The 19754-nt window shown below is 36.8% G+C and overlaps 1 protein-coding gene across 2 annotated transcripts in view; it reads right to left on the bottom strand.

The window, feature by feature from the left end:
• The window catches only part of TOP2B (DNA topoisomerase II beta), a 115602-nt gene that overhangs the window by 10471 nt on the left and 85377 nt on the right, over positions 1–19754 (bottom strand). For both annotated transcript variants that reach the window (XM_054019941.1, XM_054019940.1), the window contains exons 18-28: positions 19549–19663; positions 17261–17382; positions 16233–16381; positions 14588–14819; positions 13142–13276; positions 12426–12626; positions 10451–10646; positions 10223–10314; positions 8152–8307; positions 7920–8003; positions 132–329 (exon numbers count right to left, since the gene is read on the bottom strand). In XM_054019941.1, the coding sequence (XP_053875916.1) occupies positions 132–329; positions 7920–8003; positions 8152–8307; positions 10223–10314; positions 10451–10646; positions 12426–12626; positions 13142–13276; positions 14588–14819; positions 16233–16381; positions 17261–17382; positions 19549–19663 (1680 nt within the window). The remainder of the gene's footprint in view (positions 1–131; positions 330–7919; positions 8004–8151; positions 8308–10222; positions 10315–10450; positions 10647–12425; positions 12627–13141; positions 13277–14587; positions 14820–16232; positions 16382–17260; positions 17383–19548; positions 19664–19754) is intronic.

Genomic DNA, 19754 nt, shown 5'->3' with positions numbered 1-19754 from the left:
AAGCAAAAGTGTCTTTATAGCGCCATTAGTCTAGTGGCTTGGATTCTTCCTGTGCTAACTGGTAACGTAAAAAGCAGTAGCACTTCCTACAGAACTAGCATGAAAATGATAAATTAAATATTTTGACTTGCCTTCTTCTTCTTTAGCAATTTCTTACTAGCATCAGCTTTCATGGCAGATGTAACCTGCGGAACTATTCTTCTACCAAATGGGGATGGCATGGTCTCTTCTAACTGAAGTTTCTTCATCTTGGGTTTACCAACTTTACCCTTTATTGGTTTGCCAACCATGCCAGCCAAAATATCTTCTCTTTCTTGAGCTTCTACTTTCTAATGAGCAATAAGGGGAAAGAGAGATATAAGTAACTTGTTAAACACAATTCATAGACTATAAGGACAGCAGGGACCATTGGGACCACCTAGTTTAGATGTTCTCAACGGACTTCTCTGAATTAATTTCTGCTTGAACTAAAGCATCTCTTTTAGAAAAACATTCAATCTTGACTTAAAAACTTCCAGTGATGGAGAATCCACTACAACACTTGGCAAGTTATTCAACAGTCAGTGATCCTCACTGTTAAAAAACTGCACATTATTTCTAGTTTGAATTTGCCTAGCTTCGACTTCCAGGCACTGGATTTTGTTATATCTTTGCTTGCTAGATTGAAGAGCCTTCTACTATTACGTTTTGGTTCCCCACATAGGTACATATAGCCTGTGATCAAGTCAACCCTTAACCTTCTCTTTGATAAGCTAAATAGATTAAGCTTCTTGAGTCTTTCACTATAAAGGAATGTTTTCCAATTATTTAATCATTCTTGTGATCTTCTCTGAACCCTCTCCAATTTATCAACGTCCTTCTTGAATTGTGGACACCAGAACTGGACACAGCTGTTGCACCAAATACAGATGTAATATAATGTCCCTACTACGACTCAATATTCCCCTTTTTATACATTGAAGGATTTCATTAGTCTTTTTGGTCACACTGGGAGCTCATGTTCAGCTGATTTTCCACCATGATGCCCAAGTCCTTTTCAGAGTTACTGTTCCCAGGATAGAGGTCCCCATCTTGTAACTATGGCCTATATTCTTTGTTCCTAGTTGTATGACTACATTTGGCTGTATTAAAATGCACATTGTTTGCTTGCACCCAAAATACCAAGTGATCCAGATTGCTCTTTTTCAGTGCCATTTCCTCTTCATAATACAGAGTTTCGGGGAGTGGTGAATAATCTTTATCAGTAATGTTTTTGTTTTCTTCCAGGTAATTAATAAAAATGTAAATAGTGTAGGGCCAAGAACCAATCCCTGTAGAACCCCACTAGAAACACACCCATTCAGTGATGATTTCCTGTTTCCAGTACAATTTGAGATCTATTACTTAACCAGTTTTTACTCAGTTTAAGGTGAGCCATGTCAATTTTGCATCATTCTAGTTCCTTAATCAAAATGTTGTGCAGTATCAAGTCAAATGCATTACAGAAGTCTTAAGTATATTGCATCAACATGATTATCTTTATCAACCAAACTCATGATCTCATCAAAAATGATAAAATTTTAGTTTGACAAAATTAATTTTCCATAAACTCATGTGACTGGCATAATTATATTACAATATATTTGATCTATGTGGGAACTAGCTCAATTCTATAGACATTAAAATTTTGAGCATGTGAGGATTTTCTGTGCATTACAGTTAAGCTCAATTGTCTCTTTAACTTTTGGAATTACAGATTTCATCTAATTCCAGACAGACTGATCCAAGTGTAGCCTGGAACCACTTGAAACTTGACTTTACATTCAATATTCAAAGGTAATTATTCACAGTAATAATTCCAAAAATCACTTCTTTCAGTTTGTTCTTATTGCCACAGGTATGAGGAATAGAAGAAAGAGACACACTGAGCAGACAGTATTTTGCATGAAAAAGGAAATCTGGGATAGGATCTGCAATTAACATGTAAGTAAAGAATCTTATAACGTGAGCTACACCTAGCAAAGGGACATAAAAGGCAAGAAGAAGAGCTTCTATAAATATATTAGGAACAAGAGAAATTCTAAGGAAAATGTAGGTCCACTACTTAGCAGGGAAGGGGAGCTCATAACAGACAACAGCAAGAAGGCTGAGGTGTTTAATGCCTATTTTGCTTTAGCCACCACTAAAAACAATAATTGTGATAGTGTAATTGTAATATTAATAACATAGGGGAAAGAACACAATCCAGAATAGAGAAAGAACATTAAAAATATTCAAATAGGTTAGATGTATTCAAGTTGACAGGGCCTGATGAAAGTCAACCTCAGGTACTTAACCTGAAGCAATCTTGGAACCATTAGTGATTATCTTAGAGAACTCATTGAGGACAGGTGAGGGCCCTGAGGACTGGAGAAGGCCAAACAGTATCTATCTTTAAAAAAAGAGAACAAAGAGGACCCAGAGAATCATGCATCAGTAAGCCTAACTTTGATACCTGGAAAGGTATTGGAACAAATTATTAAACAACTAATTTGTAAGCACTTAAAAGATAATAGGATTATAAATAATAGCGAGCAAGGATCTGTCAAGAACAAATCATGCCAAACCAACCTAATCTCATTCTTTGACAGAGTTACTGGCCTACTGGACAGGGGTGAAGCTGCAGATGTGATATATCTTGATTTTTGTAAGACTTTTGATACAGTCCCACAAGACATTCTCATAAGAAAACCAGGGAAATGTGGCCTAGATGAAGTTACTACAGGTGGATACACAACTAGTTGAAAGGCCATACTCAGAGACAGTGATCATCAATGGCTCACTGTTAAACTCAGAGGACATATCTAGTGGGGTCCAGTCAGGATCTGTCCTAGATCAGGTACTTTGCAACATTTTCATTAATGACTCAGATAATGGAGTGGAGAGTATGCTTGTAAGATCTGCAGATGACACCAAGATGGGAGGTGTTGCAAGCACCTAGGAAGACAGGATTAGAATTCAGAATGACCTTGACAAATTGGAGAATTGGTCTGAAATCAACAAATGAAATTCAATAAAGACAAGTCAAAAGTACTACACTTGGGAAGGAAAAATCATATACACAAATTCAAAATGGTTAAGAACTGGCTAGGGCCAGGCAGTAATACTACTGAAAAGGATGTGGGGATTAAAGTGGGTCACAAATTGAATACGAGTCAACAATGTGATACAGCTTCAAAAAAGGCTAATATTCTGGGGTGTATTGACAGGAATATTGTATATAAGACACAGGAGGTAAATGCCCCACTCTACTAGTGAGGCCTCAGCTGAAGTATTGCATCCAGTTTTGGGTACCACATTTTAAAAAAAGATATGGACAAATTGGAGACAGTCCAGAGGAGAGCAACAAAAATGATAAAAGGTTTAGAAAACCTGACCTATGTGAAAAGGTTAAAAAAAATGGGCATGTCTAGTATAGAGAAAAGAAGATTGAGAGGGGACTGGATAACAGTCTTCAAATATATTAAGAGCTGTTATAAAGAGGATGGTAGTCAATTGTTCTTCATGTCCACTGAAGGTAGGAGAAGAATGGACTTAATCTGCAGCAAGGGAGATTTAGGTTAGATATTAGGAAAAACGTTCTAACTATAAGGACAATTAAATACTGGAACAGGTTTCCAAAGGAAGTTATGAAATCCCGGTCACTGGAGGTTTTTAAGAACAGATTAGACAAACACCTATCAGGGACAGTCTAGGTATACTTGGTCCTGCCTCAGCATGGGGGGGCGGGAATAGATGACCTCTTGAGGTCCCTTCCAGCCCTACCTTTCTATGATTATATGTAGGGCTGTCAAGCAATTAAAAAAATTAATTGCAATTAATCATGCTGTTAAACAATATTAGAATACCATTTATTTAAATATTTTTGGATGTTTTCTACATTTTCAAATATATTAATTTAAATTACAACACAGAATACGAAGTGTACAGTGCTCACTTTATATTCATTTTTTATTACAAATATTTGCACTGTAAAAAAACAAAATAAATAGTATTTTTCTATTTCCCCATTACAAGTACTGTAGTGCAATCTCTTTATCATGAAATTTGAACTTCAGGAGATAATGCTGCCCGCTTCTTGTCTACAATGTCACCTGAAAGTCAAAAAAGGCGTTTGCATGGCACTAGCACGACTAGACAGCAAATGTGAAAAATCGGGGCGGGGGAGGAGGGGGGGGAGGAAATAGGAGCCTATATAAGAAAAAGACCCAAAAATCGGGACTGTCCCTATAAAAAATCAGGACATCTGGTCACCCTACATGGCCCTGTTGTAGCCAGCATCGCAAGATATTTATGAGCCAGATGTGCTAAAGATTCATATGACCCTTCATGCTTCAACCACCATTCCAGCGGACATGCGCCCATGCTGATGATGGGTTCTGCTTGATGACAATCCAGAGCAGTATGAACCAATGCGTGTTCATTTTCATCATCTGAGTCAGATGCCACCAGCATGTACAGTGTAATTGTAATATTAATAACATAGGGGAAAGAACACAATCCAGAATAGAGAAAGAACATTAAAAATATTCAAATAGGTTAGATGTATTCAAGTTGACAGGGCCTGATGAAAGTCAACCTCAGGTACTTAACCTGAAGCAATCTTGGAACCATTAGTGATTATCTTAGAGAACTCATTGAGGACAGGTGAGGGCCCTGAGGACTGGAGAAGGCCAAACAGTATCTATCTTTAAAAAAAGAGAACAAAGAGGACCCAGAGAATCATGCATCAGTAAGCCTAACTTTGATACCTGGAAAGGTATTGGAATAAATTATTAAACAACTAATTTGTAAGCACTTAAAAGATAATAGGATTATAAATAATAGCGAGCAAGGATCTGTCAAGAACAAATCATGCCAAACCAACCTAATCTCATTCTTTGACAGAGTTACTGGCCTACTGGACAGGGGTGAAGCTGCAGATGTGATATATCTTGATTTTTGTAAGACTTTTGATACAGTCCCACAAGACATTCTCATAAGAAAACCAGGGAAATGTGGCCTAGATGAAGTTACTACAGGTGGATACACAACTAGTTGAAAGGCCATACTCAGAGACAGTGATCATCAATGGCTCACTGTTAAACTCAGAGGACATATCTAGTGGGGTCCAGTCAGGATCTGTCCTAGATCAGGTACTTTGCAACATTTTCATTAATGACTCAGATAATGGAGTGGAGAGTATGCTTGTAAGATCTGCAGATGACACCAAGATGGGAGGTGTTGCAAGCACCTAGGAAGACAGGATTAGAATTCAAAATGACCTTGACAAATTGGAGAATTGGTCTGAAATCAACAAATGAAATTCAATAAAGACAAGTCAAAAGTACTACACTTGGGAAGGAAAAATCATATACACAAATTCAAAATGGTTAAGAACTGGCTAGGGCCAGGCAGTAATACTACTGAAAAGGATGTGGGGATTAAAGTGGGTCACAAATTGAATACGAGTCAACAATGTGATACAGCTTCAAAAAAGGCTAATATTCTGGGGTGTATTGACAGGAATATTGTATATAAGACACAGGAGGTAAATGCCCCACTCTACTAGTGAGGCCTCAGCTGAAGTATTGCATCCAGTTTTGGGTACCACATTTTAAAAAAAGATATGGACAAATTGGAGACAGTCCAGAGGAGAGCAACAAAAATGATAAAAGGTTTAGAAAACCTGACCTATGTGAAAAGGTTAAAAAAAATGGGCATGTCTAGTATAGAGAAAAGAAGATTGAGAGGGGACTGGATAACAGTCTTCAAATATATTAAGAGCTGTTATAAAGAGGATGGTAGTCAATTGTTCTTCATGTCCACTGAAGGTAGGAGAAGAATGGACTTAATCTGCAGCAAGGGAGATTTAGGTTAGATATTAGGAAAAACGTTCTAACTATAAGGACAATTAAATACTGGAACAGGTTTCCAAAGGAAGTTATGAAATCCCGGTCACTGGAGGTTTTTAAGAACAGATTAGACAAACACCTATCAGGGACAGTCTAGGTATACTTGGTCCTGCCTCAGCATGGGGGGGCGGGAATAGATGACCTCTTGAGGTCCCTTCCAGCCCTACCTTTCTATGATTATATGTAGGGCTGTCAAGCAATTAAAAAAATTAATTGCAATTAATCATGCTGTTAAACAATATTAGAATACCATTTATTTAAATATTTTTGGATGTTTTCTACATTTTCAAATATATTAATTTAAATTACAACACAGAATACGAAGTGTACAGTGCTCACTTTATATTCATTTTTTATTACAAATATTTGCACTGTAAAAAAACAAAATAAATAGTATTTTTCTATTTCCCCATTACAAGTACTGTAGTGCAATCTCTTTATCATGAAATTTGAACTTCAGGAGATAATGCTGCCCGCTTCTTGTCTACAATGTCACCTGAAAGTCAAAAAAGGCGTTTGCATGGCTCTAGCACGACTAGACAGCAAATGTGAAAAATCGGGGCGGGGGAGGAGGGGGGGGGAGGAAATAGGAGCCTATATAAGAAAAAGACCCAAAAATCGGGACTGTCCCTATAAAAAATCAGGACATCTGGTCACCCTACATGGCCCTGTTGTAGCCAGCATCGCAAGATATTTATGAGCCAGATGTGCTAAAGATTCATATGACCCTTCATGCTTCAACCACCATTCCAGCGGACATGCGCCCATGCTGATGATGGGTTCTGCTTGATGACAATCCAGAGCAGTATGAACCAATGCGTGTTCATTTTCATCATCTGAGTCAGATGCCACCAGCATGTACAGTTGATTTTCTTTTTTGGTGGTTCAGGTTCTATAGTTTTCGCATCAGAGTGTTGCTCTTTTAAGACTTCTGAAAGCATGCTCCACACCTCATCCCTCTCAGGTTTTGGAAGGCACTTCAGATTCTTAAACCTTGGGCCGAGTGCTGTAGCTATCTTTAGAAATCTCGCATTGGTACCCTCTTTGCATTTTGTCAAATCTGCAGTGAATGTTTCTTAAAATGAACCACATGTGATGGGTCATCAACTAAGACTGCTATAACATGAAATACATGGCAGAATGCGGGTAAAACAGAGCAGGAGACATACAATTCTCCCCCCAAGGAGTTCAGTCACAAATTTAATTAATGTATCATTTTTTTAACGAGCGTCATCAGCATGAAAGTATATCCTCTGGAATGGTGGCCGAAGCATGAAGGGGCATACAAATGTTTAGCATATCTGGCATGTAAATACCTTACAATGCCAGCTACAAAAGTGCCATGCAAACACCTCACTTTCTGATGACATTGTAAATAAGAAGCGGACAGCATTATCTCCTGTAACGTAAACAAACTTGTTTGTCTTAGCAATTGGCTGAACAAGAAGTAGGACTGAGTGGACTTGTAGACTCTAAAGTTTTACACTGTTTTATTTTTGAATGCAGTTACGTAATAAAAAAAATCTATATTTGTAAGTTCATGATAAAGAGATTGCACTACAGTACTTGTATGAGGTGAATTGAAAAACACTATTTCTTTTATCATTTTTACAGTGCAAACATTTGTAATAAAAAATAGTAATATAAAGTGAGTACTGTACATTTCGTATTCTACACTGTAATTGAAATCAATATATTTGAAAATGCAGAAAAACATCCAAAAATATTTAATACATTTCAATTGGTATTCTATTATTAACAGTGCGATTAAAGCTGTGATTAAGTTTTTTAATCACGATTGAGTTAATCACGAGGTAAGTGCGATTAATTTGACAGGCCTAATTATATGTTGATGAAAGAAAACAGCCATGCTGGCTCGACATATCAAAAGATTTCCTGCTCCCAATTTATTGTACATTATTTCTATAAATGCTTTTTAAGGAAAACAATAACAATTAACATGTTAATTCTTAATAAAAACGTATTCATAAAGGTATTTAAACATACATCAAGCTCTTCAATGAAAGCTGCTAAATCTTCTTTCCAGAGATCTGAAGGAGACTTCCTCCTGAGGTCAGTGAGTTCTCTCCCCTAAAACATAAAGGTAGTATGTAGCAATTTACGTTACTAAACAATATGAAGAATACCAAACTTGAACATTCACAATATAAATGCTTTATATTAGATCTAATGATGCTGATGAAATGGTTTCAAAATGGTTTTTCCACAATTTTCAAACCTTCGAATCTCTCTGTTTAATTAGCTCTTCTACTTTCTCCTTAGTAAGACACCATAGAGACATGTTTAGGATGTAGTTAAAATCAGGGCCTGAGGTAGAGCCTGAAGAAGAGGAGGCATCATCATTCAGATTCTGTGTTTCTTCCTCTTCTGCTGCCTGCAATGAAATCATATTAAAACTGTAATTTCAAATTATGATTTTACACATACTTTAGAACTATAAAAGAGACTGAATAAGATGGCAGTGCATTCCAATCACATTATACAACTGTGTCTTTTGGGAAGGGACACTAATATTTTAGTTGTTATCTGGAACTGCTTCCATAACCAAGGGTGTTATGAATTTTAGTTTTGGAGGGAATCAATATTTCTTCTCTTACCAGAAATTTTATTATTAAATACCAAACACCAGATGTGTAATGGGAACATGATGATACATTATATATAATTAAAATATGGTAGCAATAAGAAGAAAATAATTAAAACACACACAATATAAAACAAATAAAAATAAATACATTAAATTAAAAATATTTAGATAAGTAAATAATTAAACAGCCAAATTCAGTAACAGCATTGAAAAATAAAAGTGATTAAAATTAAAAAAAAAAAAATCATATGCGATTTCTAACATTTAAAAGTTGGAAGATAAAGTGAAATCGACTATGAATCATTTTAGAGGCCAAAAAGAGTTCTTAATCTTCTTCTTACTCTAATAAGTTACTTCAAATAAAACATTTTAAAAAATGAAATACTCTATAAATTTGACCCTGACTTATACATAACTAAAAAGAGCAAAGATAATATTAATTTTGTATTCCAAAGGTCAATCTCTCATATTTCTCTCATAAGCAAATATCATACTGTATGCTAATATGAACATAGAGTCAAAGAATGATCAGTCATGAAAGTATGGGTTGCATCAATAAATTCAAGTGTAATACTCTGTAAATAATGTCTGAGGAGGCCAAATTATTGTTCCTCTGAAAATGATTATTTTCACACAGGATTGGAAGGGGTGGGCCAGGCAGGCCAATTAATTCCACAGGCTGCACCTGGATGAGGACTCAGGGACCAGGGAACTAATCAGAAACAGGGTCAGCCATGCAGGAATAGGCAGGTTGCTGGCAAGAAAAGGGAGCTGCTGGGAAAGGCTGCAAGAAGGCAGGCAGCAGTCGCTCTCTGCCAAGAGGGATGAAGGTTTGGAGCTGCAATACCCAGAGTAAGAAGATGAACCAGGTGTGGTAGGAAGCCATCCAGGGAAGGAGCAGTGAGGGCTGAGAGAGGAAAGCCCAGTACTACTGAGCTGAAGGCTCCTGGCCTGGAACAGAGTAGAGGGCAGGCCCAGGTTCCCCTTCCAGTCGCTGAAGGAGTGGCATCATGGGGCAGTGAGAGGGAAGACTGCCTAGGACTGCTAGAGAGAAAGGACTGCAACCCTGGAAAGGGGGGGGGGAAAACACTGGGTGACCCAGCCAAAGGGTTGAGTCACAAAGAGGACACTGTGGGACGAATGAGGTCGAGAGAGGGGCTGCAGACCTGTGTGAGAGAGAGAATGACAGCATGCAAGCTGTGGAAGGGGGCGTTGACCTTAAGAGCTAATCCCTAGAGTGACCAGGAGGAGGCGCCAGACCAGCAGTGAGTGGTGCACCCCATGACAGATAACTGTGAATTTTCTCCTTTGTGTGTGTTTAGATTTCAAGTTTGAATGAGCCCAGTTTTGTGTTTTTAATTTATCTACATGCAGGAGAGTGATATGTGGCAATGTTCTTTCTTAGTTAATTTCTCTTCAAGATACTAATTTAAATGGTAAACTGGCAAAGGGAAGGGGAGAGAGAGAGAGAGAGAGAGAATCTTTATTTTTTTATTGTCATTAACATACATGAACAAAAAAATAACCATTTAAATTATACAGATGTTTATAGTTCTTAACACTAACCTACCTATTAAATATTCACAATTCCACACAAGAATAATAAATCTTATCCATAACTATAAAACAATTTCCACATCTCTCCCCTACAAATACCACATTACTTAATCTGCAAAGAATCAAGAGGGACTCAGATCATTACCTTTTCTTGTGCTTCCTTCCAGGCTTTCACTGGGTCAGATTCAAAACCTCTCTGGACTAACATTTGAATCAAATCTCTCTTTGATCTATTCTCTATGTGTGAGACACAAAATAAAGTTTGGGTCAAGAAAACTTTTTGTCTCTGTTATTTTGATCTAAATTACTTCTCAAAATGTTTTTTCTATATTTATCAGTTCTAACTTTTAAGTTTTATATTTTGTCTTCTTACCTATGGTAATTTTCCCCTGTATCTTCTCTAGAATGAAGCGAGCTTGATTGTTAAGCTTGGTAGATTCTGCCCCCAACATTCCTACAAGCCACTCCTTGCGCAAACTATAGTAATTTAATCGTAAATCAAAGAATTCCTTCAAAATATCTTGCACAGTTTCATACTTCTTCAGACATCCCATATGATCAAATAGCACCTACAGAAGATCCAAACAAAATAATATTTTGTAAGTTAAACTTTGTTAAAACACCACATAAGTGTGAGTTTATGTATATTCTAATGTTACATACACACACACACTGTATACAGAGGTGGATTTTTAAAAAGTTTCTTACAGAGAGATCATGATCTTATTTACAGAGATGTAAATCAAGATTAACTGCATTGACATCACTGTAGTTGTACCTAAGTACAACTGGTATGAGATCAAAATCAGTCCCTAATGTACAATCATATAGCACATGAACATGCATAGTGATAGAAACAAATCTCATCCAGCTAATACACTAATATTTTCAAACACTATTTGAAATATTTGTGAACATCCCTGAATTTAGCAGAGGCATTCAGGGCCTAATTTTAATATATATATAAAGTAGTGCAGTCAATTAATCGCAGTTAACTCAAGCAATTAACTCAAAACAAATTAACTCAATTAAAAAAATTAATTGTGATTAATCACAGTTTTAATCAAATTATTAAACAAGAATAGAATACCAACTGAAATTTGAAGTAACTATTTTGGATGTTTTTCTACATTTTCAAATATACTGATTTCAAGTACAACGCAAAATACAAAGTGTGTGGTGCTCACTTTATTATTATTTTTATTACAAATATTTGCACTGTAAAAAAGAAAAAATTGTATTTTTCAATTCACCTCATACAAGTACTGAAGTGTAATCTCTTTATCGTGAAAGTGCAACTTATAAATGTAGAATTTTTTTTTACATAATTTTTGCACTCAAGAACAAAACAATGTAAAACTTTAGAGCCTACAAGTCCACCCAGTCCTACTTCTTGTTCATCCAATCGCTAAGACAAACAAGTTTGTTTACATTTATGGGAGATGCTGCTGCCCGCTTCTTATTTACAATGTCACCTGAAAAGTGAAAATAGGTGTTCGCATGGCACTATAGTAGATGGCTTTCCAAGGTATTTACATGCCAGATATGCTAAACATTTGTATGCCCCTTCATGCTTTGACTTGTAGATTGCACTATCTTTTGTTAATATAAAGATATTATATTAAACCCAGTTTCAGGTGGGTTTGTACTTGGCACAGCTCAGCTGTGCCTCCACTGCCACTACCAGTGCTACGGAGGCTTCACTGCTATTTATACTCATGCTAGCTCGATGAGAGCTAGCACACGTATATATGGACAAGCTGGGGAATTGCCCTCTCGCTCGCAGTGTACAGATGTAGTGTAAGGTAAGGCAGAAAGTAAGTGTTCATATGAATAATATCTTTTATATTTAAATGGTATTGCCTAGCTGCACAGCTTCTGGATGAAAAGAAATTTGAACTGTCTAGCTGGCAAAAAAAAAAAAAAAGGCAGTTACTTCAGGTTGAAAGATACCTGAGCACTACAATGGATGGGTTTCTTCTGAGATATACTGAATATTTTACAGCCATTGAACCAAATAATTATTGTCATTCTATAATGACAATATGATATTAAATACATTTTTTAAAGTATACAACATTGTCCAATGCACCAGATTTTTCTGATGAAGCTTCAAAATTTAAGTTACACTGCCCAATATGAATGAATAAGCCAGAGACAAATCTGTTGTATCACAGAACTAACAACTTAAATGCGCAGTAATTCTTTTTGTCAGTAACAAAACATGAAAGAGATGTGTTATGTCATGTATTGGATCAATAAAGTTCCACAAGCAGGCCATCACAAAAACAGGTGAGCTCACAACAAGCTACCGTAATGATTCTGGTAGTCAAACATAGAAAAGTTACCATAGAATTACAAGTAAGACTTGTTTGAAGTTTAAAGACTTTGTGCAATCCAGCAGCTTCTGCTTGAGCAAGTTTTTCTTCTGTCATTTTCACAACAAATTTCACAGTTGCATCAGTGTGGTACTCTTTGTAATCGGAAATTAATGCTGGAGTTTTTTCGGTCCCATTCAACATAGGTTCTAGCACTTGTTCTTTGTATACCTACAAGAAAGATAGCAAACAGTAGAAATGAACAACATAAAGCAAGAATTGTAATTCCTCAGCATGGCTGAACAATGCAAATGGATATGCTCCAAAGTCACACAATGTTAAGGGATTATAATGCCCTGTGTCACCAAGAATCACTCATAGAGCCACTTGGTAAAAAAAAAAAAAATCATTATTTGAACCTTTTGACAAGACAATCTGCAGAATGCAGACCAGAACCGGCACCAGGCGCGCAGGCATTTGATGTCCCTAAGCAAAGGATGAATGGCATATTTGAAGACATACAGAGGATTGTGGATTAATTCAAGAAGAAAAAATGGTATTCCTTACAGTAAAGTACAGTAGATAGCCTGACAATAAACACACCTTCTACTGAGGCCAAGCAAAAGGAAACCCATGCTTTGTTTCCTGAAATACATACTACCACCAGCCTGAAGAATTCATCTGAATAGGTGATTAAGTAGTCTAGGAAAGTTATCTTAAACTAAATTTATTTCATTGTTACTAACCTGGGTCCACGTTCTCACTGGAAGCTCTGTAATCTCTACTGTATTCCTGTCCACTACAAATATTTCACCACTAACTGCATACTGATTCTGACCAAGTTCCTGGATAGTTCCTTTAAAGTTTTTGTAGTTTGGAAGCTGCAGGTGCAAGTAATAATACACATTAATAATGTTCTTCAAAACGAAAAGTTGGAAATAATTATTTGTTTCATATAAAGCTGTAAGTTTACAACACCCTTTACAATACACTGCAGATATATTAGAGTACAAATGAAAACAAACATATTAAATGGTGGGAACATATTATAATTAGAACCTTTTGTGATTGGTGATACTTATTTGGAAGATGGAACTAGAATGCTTGAGGAAACTGCCTTTATGTTTTCTTGTTAGTCAGTGTGTTGAAACAGGAGTTTACTTTTGTGGCTGGTTTGGTATATCTTATAAAAGAATAACCATCAGTTTTGGGTTGTGTTTGCCCTATTTCTCAGCAGTTCGTCCTGAATTTTGCATCCTCAGTTGTGACCCACTAAGGCACGGTTACAATAGACAAGGCCCTTTGACCAAACAGGACAGAATGCAGGTTAAATGCACTGAATTCTCAGGTTGTCCTAAAAGGAAGGCCAAAAGATTCCAATTACTGAAAAAATTCATTTATGTGGCATTCCCAGCTGTTGGTGAGAGGAAATCCTCTGTGTTGTGAAAGCTAAAGCTGCCTTCTCAAACAAAGGCAATGAACAGGGATCGAAGTGCAGAAGTTCAGTAAGTGGAATCTGAACTGAAAAATAAAATTTTGCTTCTATGAAATGGGCAAATCTAACCCAGCACTGATGTCCAAACTAGTAATAAACATGAAAGGGTTGTTTCTGCTGTCTAGATTTCAGCTGAATTTATGCTGAAATGATTTCAGATTGAGCTGGGCTCTTCTTTTCTTCTAGCATTTGGAGCCTCTTCAGGTATGTGGCAGAATTGAGAGCTTCTCAAACAAACTTTAAACAAACGAACACATAAGAGTTATGATTTGGAAACTGTTGGTTTTCTTGTTCAATAACACTATTTTTCTTCTAGCTATGGAGGAACATAGTCAAGACAAAGGAGGCTTTAGAGATTCCAATGCAAGCCATAGAGGCTTTAAGGTTGGCTGAAGATATAGTGTAACTTATCTTAAAGAAATGATTGATACAGCTTTTTAGCCACAGATCGCAATATTCAATAGTTCTTTCCACAACAATTATGGTTTTGAGAGCACACTGACAAAGTAGTCAATGTGTAGAATGGAGGAATAAGCCTTTAAAAGAATCAGTAAAATTACAATGTACTCCTCTCCAGAGGTAGTAATCATTTGTCAGTGATGTGTTTCTAAAGTGATATAAGATGCTCTTTATAAATGTAAAACTCAGTTTGTTTAGGAAACATAAAAATAGCAGCATACACTGAGAGTTACATTACCATAGGATGGGGATCCAAGCCATCCAACATTCGTCTGACATTGTTCACAATCTCTCTGGTATCATAGTTAGGAAGTTTACAAGCCCATCCTGTACCAATTCCCTCAGCACCATTTACTAAAACCATGGGAATGATGGGAATATACCACTCTGGTTCTACGCGCTGGTTATCATCATAAAGGAACTTAAGCAGGTTGTCATCCACTGCAGGAAAAAGCAGCCGTGCTAAAGAGCTTTGAAAAAAAGAAGAAAACAACATAATTTAACTAGAGTTCAGTAAGTCAAAAAATGTGTTATACTATGAAGATTAATGGGCCCAAATTTCATCTCATTAAAAAAATTGTACTTTCTCTCTTTTTAATTGTCATTATGAAGCTGAAAATACTGTTTTCTGAAACAAGGACAGTGGTATTATTGAACCTTCATAGTGGAACAATCTGTTCATAATAAATACAGGGGACTTGAGTTTTTTTTTTTTTTTTTTTTTTTTTGTGTGGCAACGTGTGCATATATCTTACCATCCAATTTTTAAAACATACAGAAATCCGGTACACTAAAGTACTCAGGACTCATGTATTTCATTACCTTCACTCAAAAGACTAGAGGTAAATCAAGCAGACAGTCAGAAAACAGCAATATTCACAGTTTCAAACCAAACCAAAAAACTCAAGCTTAACTGTAGGCATGACAGCCTCAACAGTCCATGAAACACTTTGCAAACATCAGTGGGCCCTTTGCCAATTATGGACAACAAACTAGGCAAATCAGTCTCCTAGCACATATGGATCAAATGAACTAGAGAACATAGTAAATCTATTAAAGTACTGTACCATAGAAACATTTATATGTGGAAGGGATCCAAAATTGATATTCATGCAGAAGGGGGTATAACTAGAATAATCAAATGAAATAAACAAAAGGAAATTAAGGCTCAATATCAATGTGAACTAATTTATTAACAGAAATGGTAGAAGCCACATAGTGTAACATTTACAATCAGACTGGATTTACTATAGGGAACAAATTCTGTCTGCCAAACTACACTCTAATTTACTTCTAGGCCACTCCACTGTCTTTAAATTATATTCTCAATTATACTTAGGAAATCCCATTAGTTTACATTGTGGTTGCACAGGTGAAACTGAGATCATAATTTTGTTTGCAGAATCTAAATACTAGCCATGTGGAAGGAGAAAACAACAGCTTGACTTTCAAAGCCTATACTGAGTTGTAAGACTGCCACATAGAAATAAATTCATGGGTAAAAGGACTGTAACACATTTTATGTGAAATCAGAAAGACACAACATGAAATCTCACAGTTCCATTTTTGAAGACTGACAGTTGAACTGGATGATCTGCCTTTTCAATCTGTAACCTTATGATTCAAAGTAAAATTTATACAGCTAACTTTTTTTTAAGTCCTCAAGTACTATTCTCACAAAATTAGCAGGAAAATCTATGTGTACAAAAATGTATTTACACATGTAAATCAGGAATTTGAGCACACCCAACTACTTGATTTCCTCGGTCTCTTACATACATGCTCACAAACAAATACATGCTTGTAAATCTTGTAGTGCAAAGGCAATTTGAAAATTTGGCTCTATGTGTTTTTAGTTTAATTTGTTTTGAGCAAGCTTTTACCTTAACATTGTGAAAATATAACGAGGGCTGGCAGCATCCTTCCCACCATGAAGCCTGGTACCAAACTGACCAATAGGCTGCAGTAGATTAACATTGTTACTTCCAACAAAGTTCTGAGCCAAGTTGACAATAGTCATCATTAATGCTTGCTGGAAGAAAATACATACACATTGTTACTGTTCAGTGTAAGAAACTGTACTCTTTCCTAATCAGCAAGTATAACAGGTTTTCATTGCCAGATAATCCATGACTCATTTTACTCTGATTTCAAACATAGTCTCTCTGAAAAATGGAAGGCTATAATTTATTACAGAAATAGGGAATCTGTAGTTCAACTGTTAAAATATTGTATTCTCTCTCATTGTCCTTCTGTACAAGGAAGTTTTCATATGCATTACTTTCTCATCCCCTACCGTCACACATATTTTGTTTGAGTTTTCAAACACTCACTTCTGTGTACAGGAGATTGTGCACCATCCCTTCTCTCCCACAAAATGATGATGGTGGCTTTTTGAACGTATATTTTTATATTTATATATTTGACAATGCTAGTTTTTGGCGGTATTGCTAATATTCCAGATAAATACCAGAAAGGCCGGAAAACAAATACTTTATTCTTATTAACCACAAGAAACTATATCAGACAATTTCAAAATGTTCTGGAAAGAGACCACAAAATCCCATTTTTACTTTCTTTACTTTTGCATAAAAACAATTTATTTCCTGCCTAAGTTTAAAACGTGGTCAAGTATACAGTTGGCATGACTGAGGACCTGGTCCAAGTCCACTAACTAGCTGCCCCAGCATAATTTCCCACAGCCTAGAATCTTTGTTTGGGACATGGCTGTGCATGAAGGAATAAAACTGTCTTATCAAAATGGATTCCATTTGCTTAACTTTCTTAAAAAGGTTCTGAACACTTCTACTAGTAGGACTCTCGGTCAATCGTTAAGTGCTTTTGACGAAATACAAAATTCACCTATATTCTATATAGAAAAGAATACATCCTTCCCATTTTTCATACTCACCTCTCCATGATGATAGGCTGACATTTCAGCAACAGAACCAGCCAGCTGTGCAACTTTAACCTCACGTTTATCGTTTCTCTTAAAGCAAGTGAACAAAACTTTGCGCTGCCCTGGCTTAAAACCTGTTTAGAAGAATAATGCTTTTTAAATACACACACCCACACCCCGTTTTGAAATTATAAATTCTCATTTAGGGAGATAAATGTTGAATGAAAATAAATCTATACATTATTTAGCAAATTCATAAACACAGTGTAAAAGAACACATTTATATTAACCAACTCTAAGCAAACATTGTGCTGATGAAAAGAGATAGCAATATAAACTGAAGTTTTCTGGCTAATTAACTTAATATTAACATGCAGCATTCAATAATTCCCCACACTATCCTGCTAAATCTCAATCCTATCCCTGGATTCAGAAAGGTGTGTTTTGCGTTCCCCATGAAAATCCACCCAAATATGGCTGAGTTATTTCTGAAAATTGCCCTTTGCACATGCTCTGCAAACATCTGTTGTTAGAGGCTGGCAGCTAAATTTTAAGAACATTTCATATGGACTGAGCATGCTCCAACCCAAGGCTTGGCAGACTTTCCCTGCAATTGTTGCTCACAGCTATTGGGGTCTATCGTGGTGCTGGGCACCAGCACTGAGAGCCAGGTCTCCCCTGTGCTCTCAGTGCTCTCCTGCTAGTGTCCAAACAGCCTGAGAGCAGGACGTAGGCAGACTCAAACAAAGAGGGGTTAGGAGCAGAGAGGGACAAAAACTAGAATGGGTAAAGGGCCACCCTACAGTAGCAACAGGAGTAGGGTGGGGACAGGTGCAGAAGGGTCTGTAACCATTAAAACACACTCCCATCCAGAACCTGGAACAGAACCCAGGTTTCCTGAGTGCCACACACTCTTTTGCTATCTAGAAAGTAACTATAAAATCCACTAGCAAACTATGTCATTCCTCTCTAGTGACTCATCTACATAAAGGACACCAGCCTACTACTGCTACCAGTTTTCTGTTTCTCAGGCAGTAGAGGTTTGTGCTGTGAATATAAAAGTTCCAACCCCACTGATAATCTATGTGGGGATGAATATGGTTCCACATGACGGAATTTCTTTCAGTTTGCATTATTTAAAAACTGAAAAAATTACATACAAAAGTTATGTTAAAAGAACATTAAGGTTGCAAAGTCAAGCACTCAGAAGTTAAGACATGCCAGAATTAATGTGATCCATTCAACCCCTTGTGCAAATGCACAATGTTACAGTCTTTATTTACACGATCAAATACTCTCTTTTCCACCCTTAAGGGGTTTTGAGATTTTTGCATATGCTTTCCCTGGATGCTTTTGGTTGGGAGTTTGTATGCTATTCTTCCTCATCTAAGAAGAGGTCAATAGAGAAGGAGCAGTAGAAGGTTTACCCTTGCATGAAGGGAAAAGATACCTGTCTTTCCCCCAGGCTGGCAAGCCTCCATTTAAGTACTATGAGCAAGGAACCTTAGGCTTCTCACCTAAATTAGAAGTTGTCTGATTAAGGGTTCTTCTCTATTGCAGCTGAATGAGAATGGCAGTCTGTGTGTACCTCTCTCTGGGTATCACCTGTCTTAATTAAGCACACCTTGTGCTTTGTTGTGAAGTTTATGTTGTTGAGGAAAAGGGGAAATCCTATCCCACCTACGAGACTCCAAGCCCCTTGTTCCTGGTTGAGTAAGAGTACATGGGCTGAAAACAGGATAGGCATATATCTCCTTCTCCTGCTGTGAGCTTTACAAATGAAGCATGCTTTGTGTCTGGGGTGCTTCTTTGCATGTCTATGTTGCTCTACGAGAGAAATGGTGGTGAACCTGACAGAATTCCTGAAATATCCCAGCATGGGTCCAATGCCTCCAAAACACTGTCCTTGATGTGAAAAGGGGAGAGGACAGGACTTGCACCCTAATCCGCTCCCTATTGCTAATTTGAATTGAATGTTGATGAATATGAGCACTGAAAGAAAGGAACACTTGCAACAGAAGTAAAGCACCTGCACAGTACAGGGATGAGGTTTGGCCAAGTGGACAGGTTGTTAAACTACAGTTTGAGCTGCCTCTAGTTTCACTTCAGAGAAGAGACAACTCAGTACTGTACATTACAGGCAACGTAATGAAGCAGAAACATACAGGTTCTCAATTTCTCTCACTAATTCCAAAAATTCATTTTCTGAGTACCAATGTCTTTTCAAATACAGTCATATCCTTCAAAATGACAAGGATAAAAAGGTACATCCTTATAAATCACCATGATTATCTACTTACCATCAACTAGGGATGGAATGGATCTCTCATTGTCTGAGTTTGAGAAGAGAATCAACTCCTTGTTAATGAAGTCATTGTAAGTCAAATGCTTTGTTGCTGTACCATACAGAAATTGCTAAAAGAAAATGTATATATCAGTATAATTTCAACATTGAAACTGCATTAACTTTAGCCATCATCCTCCAGGCCTCTTCTCCTCATTTAGA

Source organism: Malaclemys terrapin, chromosome 2 (genome assembly GCF_027887155.1).
Source record: "Malaclemys terrapin pileata isolate rMalTer1 chromosome 2, rMalTer1.hap1, whole genome shotgun sequence".
Classification (NCBI taxonomy): Eukaryota; Metazoa; Chordata; order Testudines; family Emydidae; genus Malaclemys; species Malaclemys terrapin.
The sequence above is the reverse complement of the archived record's forward strand: the minus strand, read 5'-3'. Positions and strand labels throughout refer to the sequence as shown.